Source organism: Capricornis sumatraensis, chromosome 6, assembly GCF_032405125.1.
Source record: "Capricornis sumatraensis isolate serow.1 chromosome 6, serow.2, whole genome shotgun sequence".
In the NCBI taxonomy this organism is placed as follows: domain Eukaryota; kingdom Metazoa; phylum Chordata; class Mammalia; order Artiodactyla; family Bovidae; genus Capricornis; species Capricornis sumatraensis.
Genome location: NC_091074.1, coordinates 109,695,211 through 109,711,144, shown reverse-complemented (window position 1 = coordinate 109,711,144; position 15,934 = coordinate 109,695,211). Strand labels below are relative to the sequence as shown.

The 15,934-nt window shown below is 41.0% G+C and overlaps 1 protein-coding gene across 1 annotated transcript in view; it reads left to right on the top strand.

The window, feature by feature from the left end:
* Positions 1-14,769, top strand: part of ECPAS (Ecm29 proteasome adaptor and scaffold) — a 74,761-nt gene extending 59,992 nt beyond the window's left edge. Inside the window, exons 40-47 of the mRNA XM_068973745.1 lie at positions 19-227; positions 1,072-1,115; positions 1,214-1,406; positions 2,938-3,076; positions 5,835-5,940; positions 6,146-6,234; positions 8,578-8,649; positions 14,514-14,769. Coding sequence (XP_068829846.1) covers positions 19-227; positions 1,072-1,115; positions 1,214-1,406; positions 2,938-3,076; positions 5,835-5,940; positions 6,146-6,234; positions 8,578-8,649; positions 14,514-14,653 — 992 coding nt within the window. The 3' untranslated portion in view covers positions 14,654-14,769. The remainder of the gene's footprint in view (positions 1-18; positions 228-1,071; positions 1,116-1,213; positions 1,407-2,937; positions 3,077-5,834; positions 5,941-6,145; positions 6,235-8,577; positions 8,650-14,513) is intronic.
* The last annotated feature ends 1,165 nt before the right edge of the window (positions 14,770-15,934 follow it).

Below are 15,934 nucleotides of genomic sequence, written 5' to 3'. Positions count from 1 at the left end.
TTGCTTTTCATAATCTAGGTTCCTTTGGCGGCATTCGGTTATACCTGCAGGAGTTGATTACCATTACCCAGAAGGCTTTACAGTCTCAGTCCTGGAAAATGAAAGCGCAGGGTGCAATTGCCATGGCGTCAATTGCAAAGCAAACCAGCTCCCTGGTGCCTCCGTATCTGGGAATGATACTGACTGCGTTACTACAAGGCCTAGCTGGAAGAACGTGGGCAGGAAAGGTAAAGGAACCATTCATGCCCAGTTAAACTTAAGGTATCCTTAAAGGATTATGACTTCGTCCTTCACGTTTCATTTTCTATAAAAATTAAAATATTGTTTTGTGGGACAAAAGATGGATGGTTTTTGTGAAACTGATTTCTTAGGCAGTGGGAAGCCTTGCGTAAACTTTGATTAAATGTGATTTCATCAGAGTATAACCCACGTGTCCTTGAATAGTGCACAGTAATGCTGGGGGTTGATTTTTATTTATCCTGTTCAACTTTGCAAGATAAGGCTTAAACCAAGTGGTCATCCTTTTGTCCCTGTTGACCTCACAAGCAGACCGTCAGGACTGGGCATATGTGAAATTGAGTGTCCAGGCCAGTGTGTCTGAACCCCCGAGTTCAGGATGCACGTCTCTGGGGCCTGTGAATTGGTCATGTTTTATAGACGGTTGATGGTAGGCTGCACACAGTGACCGTTTATGGGGAGCAGGAGACTGTGATCGTATATAGTCTGTGTGGCCCGGTGGAAGCCCTGGTGGCCCGTGCAGAGCTGTAAATGAAGTGGGGGCCTCGGAGTCGGAGCCAGTTCTGATCCCATTGTTAATGCTTCTGCCTCTATGCCCGTGGGCAAGTCGGTTCTCTAGGCTTCACACAGTGGAGATGAGGACAGTTATCCTGCTTCCGTGGTCTGGAGCAAAACTCTGTGGATGTGCTTGTTAAACGAAAAGTGTGTTATAGATGTGGTGACTGGTTCATTTTTGTTGCCATAATTTTTAGATGCTTCTGAGGTAGTTGTAGTCATGCGCAGAAAATGTAAATGACACATGGGTGCTGATCTTTTCCTCTTTCAACCCTTTAGGAAGAACTTTTGAAAGCCATTGCCTGTGTGGTGACAGCTTGCAGGTAAATGTTCGTTCAGTGAATCAGATGCCATTTCTTAAACTGAGCTGGAAAGCTGCAGCCTTTATTAATTGTTTGATGCTTTCATGTGGGTCTTACAGTGCAGAGCTGGAGAAGCCTGTGCCTGGTCAGCCCAGCACAAATGAAATCCTGCAGGCTGTTCTGAAGGAGTGTGGCAGAGAGAACCCCAAGTACAAGATTGTAGCAATCAGTTGTGCAGGGGATGTCTTAAAGGCCACCAAAGAAGACAGATTCCAGGAGTTTGCCGACATTGTCATACCTCTCATCAAGAAGGTAATGACTGCCATCTTCTTTCAGGTTTTGTTTATACTTTAAAAATTTTTTAAAAAGGAGGAGAAGATTTTCCTGTGTCCTCTTTGTACATTTTGTTAGGATTCATGTAGCTGCAAATTGCAGAAGATCCCAAAACATCATGGCTTTAAGCAAGACAGACGTTTGTCTCTCACATACTAGTTTTGGGAGTCTGGCTCTTTATAGCTCCCAGCTCTGCTGTCCCTGGGGGGTGGCTACTATCTTCACAGTCCACCGTGTGTCTGCGTTCCAAGCGGGTGATGGCAGGGGAGATGGAGAAAGGATGAAAGGTCAGAGTAGGCACATAAGATCTCTTTTAAGGGGAGCTTCTGGAAACTGGAGCAGGGCCTTTTCACTTCTCCCATTGGTCAGTGCTTAGCCAGATGGCCATACCTGGCTGCAAATGAGGTTGCAAACAGGAATCTTCATTTTAGGTATCCATTTCCCCTCCATGGGATAATGGTGGATTTTTTTTTTTTTTTTTTCTCAACAAAGCAGAGGGCTTCCCTGGAAGTCCAGTGGTTAAGACTCTGGATTTCAGTGCAGGGGGTGTGGATTTGATCCCTGGTCAGGGAACTAAAATCCCACATGCCATGTGGCATGCCAAACAAAAAGAGAAAACAAAGCAGAAAGATGAGTTTATTGCAGAGATTTCATCCTGAGAGCCAGGAAACTTAGGGCTGCAGGACCAGCGAGTTCCTGAGTCTGGTATTGGAATAGACGAATAGTCTCTCTCATGGTGGTAATGAGCTTTGCATTGCAAGTCTGTGCAGCAGCCAGCCCAGGCATCCCAGAGTGAAGACAGGGAGCTCAGTGTGCCACTGCTGACTGCTTTTGCTACAGATTGGGGGACTTTGATCAAAAATGGACCTTGATTTATTTTGGATAATGAAGTTCTCGTTTTTAAAGGTTGGACACTGATTCAGAGAAAGAAGGGTATGGTTTACCAATTTTTTTTTTGGTGAAACATAAAATATTTAAAATAACATTTTTATTTGGTTTCTTGTGTTGCTGCTATTTTGCAGTTGTAAAAAAAGTTGTTTAAATAATTTCTGTTACACACATAATGGTAGTGTATGGATTTGGGAGACCTGTATTTTAAATGGATTATTTCACCAGCCAGCTGGACAAGTGACTTCCTAGCTTGTTTCCTTATCTTATAAATACAGAGTTTGGATTTAGATCATTACTGAGTTCTTTCTCCTTTAATTCCATGATTGTAATGCCACCCTTTCTGTGTTGTGCTCAAAATACTATATATACGATAGGTTTTTTCACCTTTGCCCACAGAGTCCTTTATAGGATCACCCAAATTTATTGGAGAGATGTAGTCTTCCTGTTCAAAATTCTTTTAATGAATAGGGCGACCCATGGTAGAGAATTTAGCATTTAATTCCTGGTTAATATCTCATACTCTGGTTCCCTGAATGTTTTAATAGTATACTTGTAACTTCAAAGAAAAATTTTTTTTTAATTTGCTTGCTTTCTTTTTTTTTTTTTTTTTGCCTTTCAGAACTCACCTGAAAGCATTGGAGTACGGACAACCAAAAATGAAGATGAGAATGAGAAGGAAAAGGAGCTCCAGCTGGAGTCTCTGCTGGGAGCCTTTGAGAGCCTGGGCAAAGCCTGGCCCCGAAGTGCGGAGACCCAGCGTAAGCAACAGAAGCTGCATATCAAGAAGGGCTGCTATAGTCAGGAGTTACGTCACAAGAACAGAGGCATTCTGTGTGATGATTTATAGCTGCAATTTCCTGTAGAGCCTGACTGATGGATAGAGAGGATTATCCAATATAAATCTTACTTCTATGTTGACAAATAATCTCATTGACTATTAATTTGGTACGGCTGCTGTAACATAGTCCTGCAGACTAGGTGGCTTCTTTTCTCGAAGTCTGGAGACTAGAAGTCTGAGACCAAGGTATCACCAGTGCTGAGGTTTCTTCTGGGCTCTTTCTCCTTGGCTTGTAAAGGGCCATCCATCTTTCTGTGTCCTAATGTTCTTATATCTTATATACCAGTCATCTTGGATTAGGGCCCTAATGGTCTCTTTGAAAACCGTCTCCCAGCACAGTCACATTCTGAGATACTTGGGGTTATTAGGACTTCAACATGTGAATTTGTGGAAAATGGCAACCCACTCCAATATTCTTGCCTGGAGAATCCCATGGACAGAGGAGCCTGTCAGACATGACTTAGCAACTAAACCACCATAACAACTGTGATACATTTTGTGTAGATAATTTGACTATAAAAAGAATTCTGTTGGTCTTGTTTATGGCACTGTATTCTGAGATATCCATGGAACTGATTAGTAGGGGGTCTCTGTCTCAGAATAAATAGCCTTGTTGCTCAACCTTCAGTAAGCAAATGAAATCTGTCTGCCTGAGAAACTTGTAATTTTCTGAGAGATTTGCAGATTTGAGCATAATCTTTCCAAGTGAAAAGTGAAAGTGAAAGTTGCTCAGTTGTGTCTGACTCTTTGTGACCCCATGGACTATACAGTCCATGGAATTCTGCAGGCCAGAATACTGGAGTGGGTAGCCTTTCCCTTCTCCAGGGGATCTTCCCAACCCAGGGATCAAACCCAGGTCTCTGGCATTGCAAGTGGATTCTTTACTAGCTGAGCCACAAGGGAAACCCAAGAATACTGGAGTAGGTAGACCCCTTCTCTAGCGGGTCTTCCCAACCGAGAAATTGAACTGGGGTCTCCTGTACTGCAGGCGGATTCTTTACCAACTGAGCTATCAGCGAAGCCTAAGGTTTAAATAAATGGTAAACCTTTACTCGCGGGTTAGGTTGTAGTTAGTAGGAGTTTGCCTTGTATTGGTTCTTGCAGTGCATCCTACATCTGAATATTCCTGAATCTTATGCAAAGCATCGTTGACTCTGTGATTCAGTTCAGTTCAGTTGCTCAGTTGTGACTCTTTGCGACCCCATGGACTAGAGCACACCAGGGTTCCCCGTCTATCCCCAACTCCAAGGGACTCTCAAGAGTCTTCTCCAACACCACAGTTCAAAAGCATCAATTCTTTGGTACTCAGCCTTCTTTATGGTCAGGTCTCACATACGTACATGACTACTGGAAAATCCATAGCTTTGATTAGACGGACCTTTGTCGGCAAAGTAATGTCTCTCTGTTTTTTAATGTTTTGGATGTATCTAAAATCACACTTAAGAGCGTCATTGAGCCTTGCCATCCTTTGTGTGAACTTCAAAAAGTATATTTGCTATGTATAGGATGGGTTTCCCCAGAGATACAGATTTGTAAGAGGTTTTATTTTTTGGTGTTAAGTTTGGACTGCAGTGGAAGCCCACTTATTTGATTTCATTAGGACTATTAACTTAGGTGGAAAAAATTCAAATAGGAAGTTATAGAAAAAGATGATACATATACAAGGCAGTCATCAGTTCAGTTCAGTTCAGTCACTCAGTTGTGTCCATCACCAACTCCCTGAGTTCACCCAAACTCATGTCCATTGAGTCGGTGATGCCCTCCAGCCATCTCATCCTCTGTTGTCCCCTTCTCCTCCTGCCCCAATCCCTCAAGGAATAGAGGTGTACATTCATATATCAGTTAAAGGGGAAGGGCAAAGTCCTTTGAGAATTTGTTCCACACTGGCTTGTCATATACATCTTACTCTTAATATGTCATCTTCAATTTCTGGTTTTATTTCCTTTTTTTGTTTTTGGTTTTATTTCTTTATAGTGGAGAAAGAAAGCACAATTTCTTAGGAAGCAGTTCAAATGCAGAATCTAGATTCTTAACCCCTATCCATCTTTACATTTGTGAACCTTACTAAATTCTGCAGCATTTAAAAAATAACTACTTTGTTGAGTTTTATGCTCCTGTTTCATCACTTAGCAAAATATTAATTACATAATTATAATAAGAGTGCAGTTGGCATACCAGATTTGGAATAAAGCACCATTGACTCTAGTTAAGTCTGCAATATGCATAAGCTTGTGAGTGTCCAGCAAGGACCCTCCAGCCTCCAGAGTCCTGCTTTCTTTGGCCGTCATTTATGGTATTTTACAGGGAACATGCAGTGTGGTTGACTGTCAGTTTTGTAGAGAAGGATATTGCCTTGATAGTGAATAGTTATAACTTTTTAACAGTTATATACAGTTTGAGGGTGGGGGGTGCATATTTCTGATCAAAGGAAGTTTGTGGGAATTTAACAGAGTCATGCTGAAGTGTTTTTGAAATTTCATGGCTTTAATTAAAGGCATTTGTTTTGTTTTGTTTTGTTTTTTCACTTTTTCCTCTCTCCCTCTCTCTTCCACTTACCTCCCAACCCCACCCTCTCTCTGTTTGTCCCTCTCTCCCTCTCTTTGTTTCTCTCACTTGCTCTGTCTCTTGCTTCTTCATACTCTCTGTCCTGCTCTGTCCCAATCTGTCTTTTTTCCCAGGTTGTTATCGTCAGGAGTTGTGCAAACTGATGTGTGAACGGCTGAAGCTCAGCACATGGAAAGTGCAGCTGGGAGTCCTACAGGCAATGAATGCCTTTTTTCAGGGGTAATTCGTTTCATAGTTCAGTCATTTATTTTACTTTCCCCTTCCCCTTAGCATTTTATGTGTAATCAGTGGAATTCTTTTACATTTCAAAAAGCTAAAATGACATCTAAAATAATACATACAGATAGGAATCGTTTGTGCCAGAAAGGCTTTAGAATGTTTCTGAAATAACTAGTATTTGGATCTTACTTTCTGATTTGTACAGATTAATGCTTTTAGAAGAAGAACATGCAGATCCTGAGGCTCTGGCTGAAATTCTCCTTGAAACTTGTAAATCAATCACATATTCTTTAGGTGAGTGGCAAACTGATATGGTAAAGAGTCTGCCTGCAGTGCAGGTGACCCCGGTTGGATTCCTGGGTCAGGAAAATCCGCTGGAGAAGGGATAGGCTACCCACTCCAGGATTCTTGGGCTTCCCTTGTGGCTCAGCTAGTAAAGAATCCGCCTGCAATGCAGGAGACTTGGGTTCAATCTCTGGGTTGGGAAGATCCCCTAGAGAAGGGAAAGGCTACCCACACCAGTATTCTTGGCCTGGAGAATTCCATGGACTGTATAGTCCATGGTGTCCCAAAGAGTCGGACATGACTGAGCGGCTTTCGCTTTCACTTTCAAACTGACATGGATAAGGGGGTTTTCATTTTAAAGCTCAAGGAGTTAAAGTTCAAATATGTCCTACCTTGTGCTGGGAACTAAATTCATGGAACCAACTACTGAACTCTTCTATTTAATAGACTCAATCTGTGCCCCCAAACTGGAATGTATTAATCTGAAACTAATTAGGATTTCAACACCTAGATTAGAAAAACCTTTGTGATCAGTATTTTTTAAAACCTTGTATTTGGAAATAATTTCAAACTTAGAGAAAAGTACAGTAGTACTTTAGTACAACAGTGCATATGATACTTGTATATGCTTTACCCAAAGTTACCTGTTAGCATTTTGTGCCAGTTACTTTGATTTGCCTTCTACAGACATATAGTACTTTTCCCTGAACATTTGAAAGTATATTTACATCCTGCCCCTCTTCTCCTAAGTTCTTCAGTGTGCCTGCTTTTACGTAATCATAGTGTAGTTGCCGACTTTAGACAGTGTAATGAGGCAGTGTTTTTAACCATTCATAGTCTAGGTTTTCAGTTGGCTCAGTAATGTTTTTATATAATTTTTTCCTCCTCTCCTTAAGGAATCTGGTTCAGTCATTTAGCGCATTTATTGATAGTTGTCGTGTCTTTTTAGTCTCCTTTGATCTGGAATGGTTCCTCGGCCTTTTTCCATCTTATATGGCATTGGGCAATTTTGAAGAAAAGCCTCGGCTTGCCCCGCTTGAAAACCAGCATGTTTCTCATTTGCCACTTGTCTGGTGTTTCCTTGTGGTCAGATCCAGGTTATGAGTTCCCAGCTGTGCTTCTCTGTAAGGGGTGGTGTGTCCTCTCCCCTCAAGAGGCACACTGTCCATCTGCCCTCACTGGTGAGATTAATTGGGATGATCCAGGCAAGGTATTACTCCGTTTTCTCTGCTGTGTGGTTACTGTTTTTTCCCATTCTGTCTGGTAAGCAGCCTGCGGGAGAACGTATTTTAAGACCATTCGAATAACTGCTCCTCTTCAGAACTGTGTCTTCTAAAGCAGTCTGGGAGAAGACACTTTAAGACCACGTACATGTACTGCTGGTTTTCAGAATATCTCCTCTAGCTTCAGCAGGCATTGATAGGTTTTCCTGAGCCAGCTTTTACTAAGAGGATTTTCCAGCTCTAGCACTGCCTCTGCATTTACCCTTTGACAGCTGATTTCCTCTCATAAGCCAGGTCCCTCTCCTGAACTCTTTATTAATCTGTTATCCGCATTGTTTCATGCATCCCTTTACTTCCCTATTGGTTTATAATTACTTTCCTGAATTAATTTGTTGATCAAATTATCCCAAATTTGGCCAGCGGAAGCCCCTTTGAACTGACTCCTGTGTCCGGTTGTCAGCTCACCACCATTTTTTAAGCACTTGTGTACTTCGTAGCATAACAACCTGCTATAACCTCATTTTGTTCTTTCTTTGACTCAGGTCTGGTTATGTGTTAGTTTTTTCTCTAGATAGTTTCACTGTGAGCTAGATGCTCTGTGTAGAGTAGAGACTAACGAAGCATATTTCTGTGGTGATCCTTGGAGGTAGCCACATGGTTTTGAATAAAGAACTGGCAGCTAAGAAACTAGTCCTTGTGGGGTCGGGTCCCGGCCAGGTTTCCCTGAGTTGGCTCTTTACCCCTGGGTTGTGTCGTGTTCTTTGCTAAAATGAAGAGGTGATGAAAACCTTAAGACTTTTCTTAGGTATCCTATGAGGTCAATATGTGTTTGAGATACTGTCTTTTGATTTCTGACTTCTAAAATGGGTCCTTTAAATATTGCCATTTATTGTGGAGATTGGTATATTTCACTGATAGCTTTTTTTTTTGAAGTAAGGAATATGGACTTGTAACATTTCTAGTATTTGATGATAATTGGCAAAGGGATGCTTACTTAAGAATAAGTATATCTTTTTCTGAATTTATAATTTCTGAATGTCTTTTTTTCGGTAACATTAACTTAATCTTAAAAGTACTGTTTGTAAGGCATATAAAACGAATAATGTGAACTGTATGATTTCCTTCTTAGAAAATAAGACCTACTCATCTGTGAGAACAGAAGCTTTATCTGTGATAGAATTGCTGCTTAAAAAACTTGAAGGTGAGTTCTTGATACTTCTGATTGGAGGACCAGAAAGCCAAGGAGACTTTATGGCAGATGTTTTAGGAAATTTTTTTATTTTCTGTTTTTATTTTTAATGAAGCATATATTCCAAAATGTAAATTAATATATTTATACATGAAAGTTGAAGATACATAGCTAAAACCTTCAGTGATCTCTGTTCGTCTCCAAGGCAAACCATTCAATATCTCTGTAATCCAAGTCTATGCCCCAACCAGTAACCCTGAAGAAACTGAAGTTGAATGGTTTTATGAAGACCTACAAGACCTTTTAGAACTAACACCCAAAAAAGATGTCCTTTTCAGTATAGGGGATTGGAATGCAAAAGTAGGAAGTCAAGAAACACCTGGAGTAACAGGCAAATTTGGCCTTGGAATGCGGAATGAAGCAGGGCAAAGACTAATAGAGTTTTGCCAAGAAAATGCACTGGTCATAGCAAACACCTTCTTCCAACAACACAAAAGAAGACTCTACACATGGACATCACCAGATGGTCAACACCGAAATCAGATTGGTTATATTCTTTGCAGCCAAAGATGGAGAAGCTCTATCCAGTCAACAAAAACAAGACCAGGAGCTGACTGTGGCTCAGATCATGAACTCCTTATTACCAAATTCAGACTGAAATTGAAGAAAGTAGGGAAAACCGTTAGACCATTCAGGTATGACCTAAATCAAATCCCTTATAATGATACAGTGGAAGTGAGAAATAGATTTAAGGGTCTAGATCTGATAGATAGAGTGCCTGATGAACTATGGAATGAGGTTCGTGACATTGTACAGGAGACAGGGATCAAGACCATCCCCATGGAAAAGAAATGCAAAAAAGCAAAATGGTTGTCTGGGGAGGCCTTACAAATAGCTGTGAAAAGAAGAGAGGCAAAAAGCAAAGGAGAAAAGGAAAGATATAAGCATCTGAATGCAGAGTTCCAAAGAATAGCAAGAAGAGGTAAGAAAGCCTTCTTTAGTGATCAATGCAAAGAAATAGAGGACAAGAACAGAATGGGAAAGACTAGAGATCTCTTCAAGAAAATTAGAGATACCAAGGAAACATTTCATGCAAAGATGGGCTCGATAAAGGACAGAAATGGTATGGACCTAACAGAAGCAGAAGATATTAAGAAGAGGTGGCAAGAATACATGGAAGAACTGTACAAAACAGATCTTCACAACCCAGATAATCATGATGATGTGATCACTAATCTAGAGCCAGACATCTTGGAATGTGAAGTCAAGTGGGCCTTAGAAAGCATCACTAGGAACAAAGCTAGTGGAGATGATGGAATTCCAGTTGAGCTGTTTCAAATCCTGAAAGATGATGCTGTGAAAGTGCTACACTCAATATGCCAGCAAATTTGGAAAACTCAGCAGTGGCCGCAGGACTGGAAAAGGTCAGTTTTTGTTCCAATCCCAAAGAAAGGCAATGCAAAAGAATGCTCAAACTACCGCACAATTGCACTCATCTCACATGCTAGTAAAGTAATGCTAAAAATTCTCCAAGCCAGGTTTCAGCAATACATGAACCGTGAACTCCCTGATGTTCAAGCTGGTTTTAGAAAAGGCAGAGGAACCAGAGATCAAATTGCCAACATCCGCTGGATCATGGAAAAAGCAAGAGAGTTCTGGTAAAACATCTATTTCTGCTTTATTGACTATGCCAAAGCCTTTGACTGTGTGGATCACAATCAACTGTGGACAATTCTGAAAGAGATAGGAATACCAGACCACTTAACCTGCCTCTTGAGAAACCTGTGTGCAGGTCAGGAAGCAATAGTTCGAACTGGACATGGAACAACAGACTGGTTCCAAATAGGAAAAGGTGTACATCAAGGCTGTATATTGCCACCCTGCTTATTTAACTTCTATGCAGAGTACATCATGAGAAACGCTGGACTGGAAGAAGCACAAGCTGGAATCAAGATTGCCGGGAGAAATACCAATAACCTCAGATATGCAGATGATACCACCGTTATGGCAGAAAGTGAAGAGGAGCTAAAAAGCCTCTTGAAGAAAGTGAAAGAGGAGAGCGAAAAAGTTGGCTTAAAGCTCAACATTCAGAAAACGAAGATCAGGGCATCCGGTCGCATCACTTCATGGGAAAAAATGGGGAAACAGTAGAAACAGTGTCAGACTTTATTTTTTTGGGCTCCAAAATCACTGCAGATGGTGACTGCAGCCATGAAATTAAAAGACGCTTACTCCTTGGAAGAAAAGTTATGACCAACCTAGATAGTATATTCAAAAGCAGAGATATTACTTTGCCGACTAAGGTCTGTCTAGTCAAGGCTATGGTTTTTCCTGTGGTCATGTATGGATGTGAGAGTTGGACTGTGAAGAAGGTTGAGTGCCGAAGAATTGATGCTTTTAAACTGTGGTGTTGGAGAAGACTCTTGAGAGTCCCTTGGACTGCAAGGAGATCCAACCAGTCCATTCTGAAGGAGATCAACCCTGGGATTTCTTTGGAAGGAATGGTGCTAAAGCTGAAGCTCCAGTACTTTGGCCACCTCATGCGAAGAGTTGACTCATTGGAAAAGACTCTGATGCTGGGAGGGATTGGGGGCAGGAGAAGAAGGGGACGACCCAGGATGAGATGGCTGGATGGCATCACGGACTTGATGGACGTGAGTTGTGTGAACTCCGGGAGATGGTGATGGACAGGGAGGCCTGGCGTGCTGTGATTCATGGGGTCGCAAAGAGTCAGACATGACTGAGTGACTGAACTGAAAACCTTCAAACTTTATGAAGTGTTAAATTTGGTACACTTCTATTTTATATACTTTTAATGCACTATGAACTATGATTATCTCAGTAAAGTTTTAGTTTCCAACACAGAAAACCTCAAATAGCCAAAGCAATCTTGAGAAAGAAGAATAGAACTGGAGGAATCAACCTGCCTGACTTCAGAATATACTACAAAGATACAATCATCAAGACAGTATGGTATTGGCACAAAGACAGAGATATAGAGCAGTGGAACCAAATAGAAAACCCAGAAATAAATCCATGTACCTATGGACACCTCATCTTTGACAACAGAGGCAAAATTATACAATGGAGAAAAGACAGTCTCTTTTACAAGTGGTGCTGGGAAAACTGGTCAACTACCTGTAAACGAATGAAACTGGAACACTTTCTAACACCATACACAAAGATAAACTCAAAATGGATTAAAGATCTAAATGTAAGACCAGAAACTATAAAACTCCTAGAGGAAAACATAGGCAAACACTCTTTGACATAAATCACAGCAAGATCCTCTATGACCCACCTCCCATAGCAATGGAAATAAAAGAAAAAATAAACAAATGGGACCTAAGTAAACCTAAAAGCTTATGCACAACAAAGGAAATTATAAGCAAGGTGAAAAGGCAGCCTTCAGAATGGGAGAAAATAATAGCAAGTGAAATAACTGACAAAGAATTAATCTCCAAAATGTGCAAGTAGCTCATGCAGCTTAATACCAGAAAAATAAATGACCCAATCAAAAAATGGGCCAAAGAACTAAAGAGACATCTCTCCTAAGAAGACATAGAGATGGCTAACAAACGCACGAAAAGATGCTCAACACCACTCATTATCAGAGAAATGCAAGTCAAAACCACAATGAGGAACCACCTCACACCAGTGAGAATGCCTGCTATCAAAAAGTCTACAAACAATATATGCTGGAGAGGGTGTGGAGAAAAGGGAACCCTCTTAACGCTGTTGGTGGGAACCCAAACTAGTACAGCCACTACGGAGAACTGGAACTAGAACTGCCATACGACGCAGCAAGCCCACTGCCGGGCATCCACACCGAGGAAACCAGAATTAAAAGAGACATATGTAACCCAATGTTCATTGCAGCACTGTTTACAATAGCCAGGACATGGAAGCAGCCTAGATGTCCATCGGCAGATGAATGGATAAGAAAGCTGTGGTACATATACACAACGGACTATTACTCAGCTATTAAAAAAAAAAAGCACATTTGAGTCCTAATGAGGTGGATGAAACTGAAGTGAAGTACGTCAGAAAGAAAAATACCAATACAGTATACTAATACATATATATGGAATTTAGAAAGATGGTAATGATGACTCTATATGCAAGACAGCAAAAGAGACACAGATATAAAGAACAGACTTTTGGACTCTGTGGGAGAAGGCGAGGGTGGGATGATTTGAGAGAATAGCATTGAAACATGTATATTATCACATGTGAAGTAGATGACCAATCCACGTTCAATGCATGAAGCAGGGCACTCAAAGCTAGTGCCCTGGGACAACCCAGAGAGATGGGGTGGGGAGAGGTTTCAGGATGGGGGACACATGTACACTACACCCATGGCTGATTCATGTCAATGTGTGGCAAAAACCACCACCATATTGTAATTAGCCTCCTCCTGAACATTCATTGGAAGGACTGACGCTAAAGCTGAAACTCCAATACTTTGGCTACCTGATGTGAAGAACTGACTCATTTGAAAAGACCCTGATGCTGGGACAGATGAAGGCGGGAGGAGAGGGGACGACAGAGGATGAGATGGTTAGATGGCATCACTGACTCGATGGACATGAGTTTGAGTGAACTCCAGGAGTTGGTGATGGACAGGGAGGCTTGCGTGCTGCAGTCCATGGGGTCACAAAGAGTCAGACACGACCGAGCTGCTGAATTGAACTGAACTAAAATTAATTAGTTAAAAAAAAAAGGTTTCGTTTCTATAGTGAATCTTGAGTTAATCTTGGTGAATTACACCTCGCAGCTGACAGTGGCGGGCAGAACTCACTGCACACATGTCAGTAAACAGAATGACGCACTGAAAAGTGAAGTTAGGAAAACATTTAACAGTTAACTTCCGGAATCGTCAAATTTGATCGCAGTTTTCCCAGTTGATTTTTTTTTTTCTGTTTTCCTTTTTAAAAGCTGTCTTATACAGAAGCGAGTTTATCTCATGGTCTGTTCTATCACTGGTAACAGGAGACTGGTAGCATTTCTCCAGTAGTGTATCTGCTACTGACTTCAAAAGGAGGCCTCTTTACTTTTTTTTTCTGTTTCCTGGTCTTTGTTATTTTAGCCATATGAATAAAGAATGAGGAAGATGGAACAGCTTTCTGTAGAGCCTTATGTATTTGCTGTTTCTCATTGTCTCTGACTTCGCCTAGCAATTAAAGCACCTCTCAAGGCTCCATAAAATAGGCTGTTTAGATTCAGTAGCATTGCACACCTCATCCCATTTTCCTTGTTGAAATGAAAGCTAGGAACTTAGATATATCCCTGGATTCTCAGGTTTGCCACATATGTATTGATGAAGAAAATGAAGCTAAACAGTGAAATATCTAGCTTGAAACTCCATCACCAGAACGTATCAGAACCTCATAAACAAGATTTAGTATCTGACATACTTTCTGAATTTTTAAAATTTTGAGCATGCATGTAGTTCTTCTACGCTTCTCTTAAAGGTATAATAAAGTATCATCTGTTCAAACTGTCTCTACAGTTTTCAGATGTATTGTTGTTTTTTTTTTTTACTGAGCTTATCTTACAGAGGTATATTCAGCTCAGTTGCTGTGATGGCTTTTTGTCACTGTTTCCCCTGTCTCCTGAGTGGCTTCAGTGTCCCTTCATTCTCTTTGTCCCAGCAGCTCTGGAGGCAGAGGATGAAACCCGCTGATAGTCCCTCAGGTTATTGTCAATAATTAGATTCTGAGACAACTATTGAACCTGTGATCATTATATATGCAGGACAGTTATTGCATTTACTTCAGGGATAGGATGTGTGGCATAAGCGCAGAAAGAATAGTTTTGGGTTTTCTGCTTGCTTCTTCTATAAGGATTCTTTTGTGTTTCTTCTTTCCATTCAGAATCGAAACAGTGGGAAAGTTTGACCCCTGAGTGCAGAGTGGTCCTGATTGAGTCTTTAGGAACCATGGAGACAGACAGCAGACCTGAGCTGCAGGAGAAAGCATCGTTACTGAAGAAAACACTTGAAAATCTGGAATAAATTAGAAGGGGAAGAAACAAAACAAGTGCCATGTTCATTGGGGTTTGAAACGGTGGTGTTCTTTGAAAAACCAAGTGGGGAAAAGTAAAGATTAATCTGTAGCATGCATCATTCCTTGGCTGAAATAAAAAAAAAAAAATGCCTTAAATTTTGTTCCTTATTAGCTTTATTTTACTCGATGTTTTAAAAGTATCTGGACTGGATAAGCTAAATGGAACCTTGGATGATATTTGAGAGGTGGTTGTAGGTGAAACTGACAGAAATAGCTGTTGAAAGAATTAGAGCTGTTATTAAAGGAATAGACAAAGTTACAGCGGGAACCTGCATAAAAATCTTAGAACTGCATCCAAATTTTACAAAGTCCTTTCAGGAAGAGGGGCTGTGTAAATCGCTTAGTTTAACCCCCTTCTGTAACCTGAAGAAACAGGCTATGAGATGATGTAGTTTCCGTTCGGAGGCCTGTGCCGAGGCTGGAACCCGCATGTTTGTTGACCTACCCAGGACACTTTTCTTTTACACCCTGCTGCCAATCAGTGCTAACCTTGATCTACCTGAGAAATTCCCAAGATGAGAAGGTACAGTCGTCCTGGCACCAGAACTGAACTGACCCATTATGTAAGCACTCTCGGATTCTTGAAGTTCAGAAGCTGAACGTTCTGTCTTATCATTTGTTTAGATGGTTGGCTTTTAGAATGGTTATTTACCAACCTTATAGATTGAGAGGGAGGGGAAATTCAGTTTTTATGTGATAATCGTCCTCCTTTTACAAGCAGATGAAGGTAGATTAGGACAAAAATGTTCATTCTGTCGTGTGTATTTTGCAAAACTCCAACCAACGATATCGTAAGTGCTTTGGTTTAAATCATTTGTAATCTCAAAACTGTAAAGGCAAATTAAAATTTTCTACCCACTTTTATGCTAACAATATGACCGTGGGACAGAAAGAGAACCATTTTAATTAGCCATCTGGGAATAACATGGTATCATTCAAAGTAATTGCAGCTAGGGATTCTTTCCTTATACTGCTCATACTCCTGCCCAGGGATGTCAGGTAAGGGGGAAAGAAGTTTAAATAAGTGTTTATCAAGGTGAATGGAGAACCCTCTAGCTCACCTTGGATTCCAAGCACAAAATTGACTTTCACTCAATTCTGACCCCTTACTGATGTGAACATCAGGGTGGAAATTCCATGTTGTTAATTTTGGGGGCCTCTGTTAACCGAAGTGGGGCTTCCCATGTGGCGCTTATGGTAAAGAATCCATCTGCCAATGCAGGAGATGC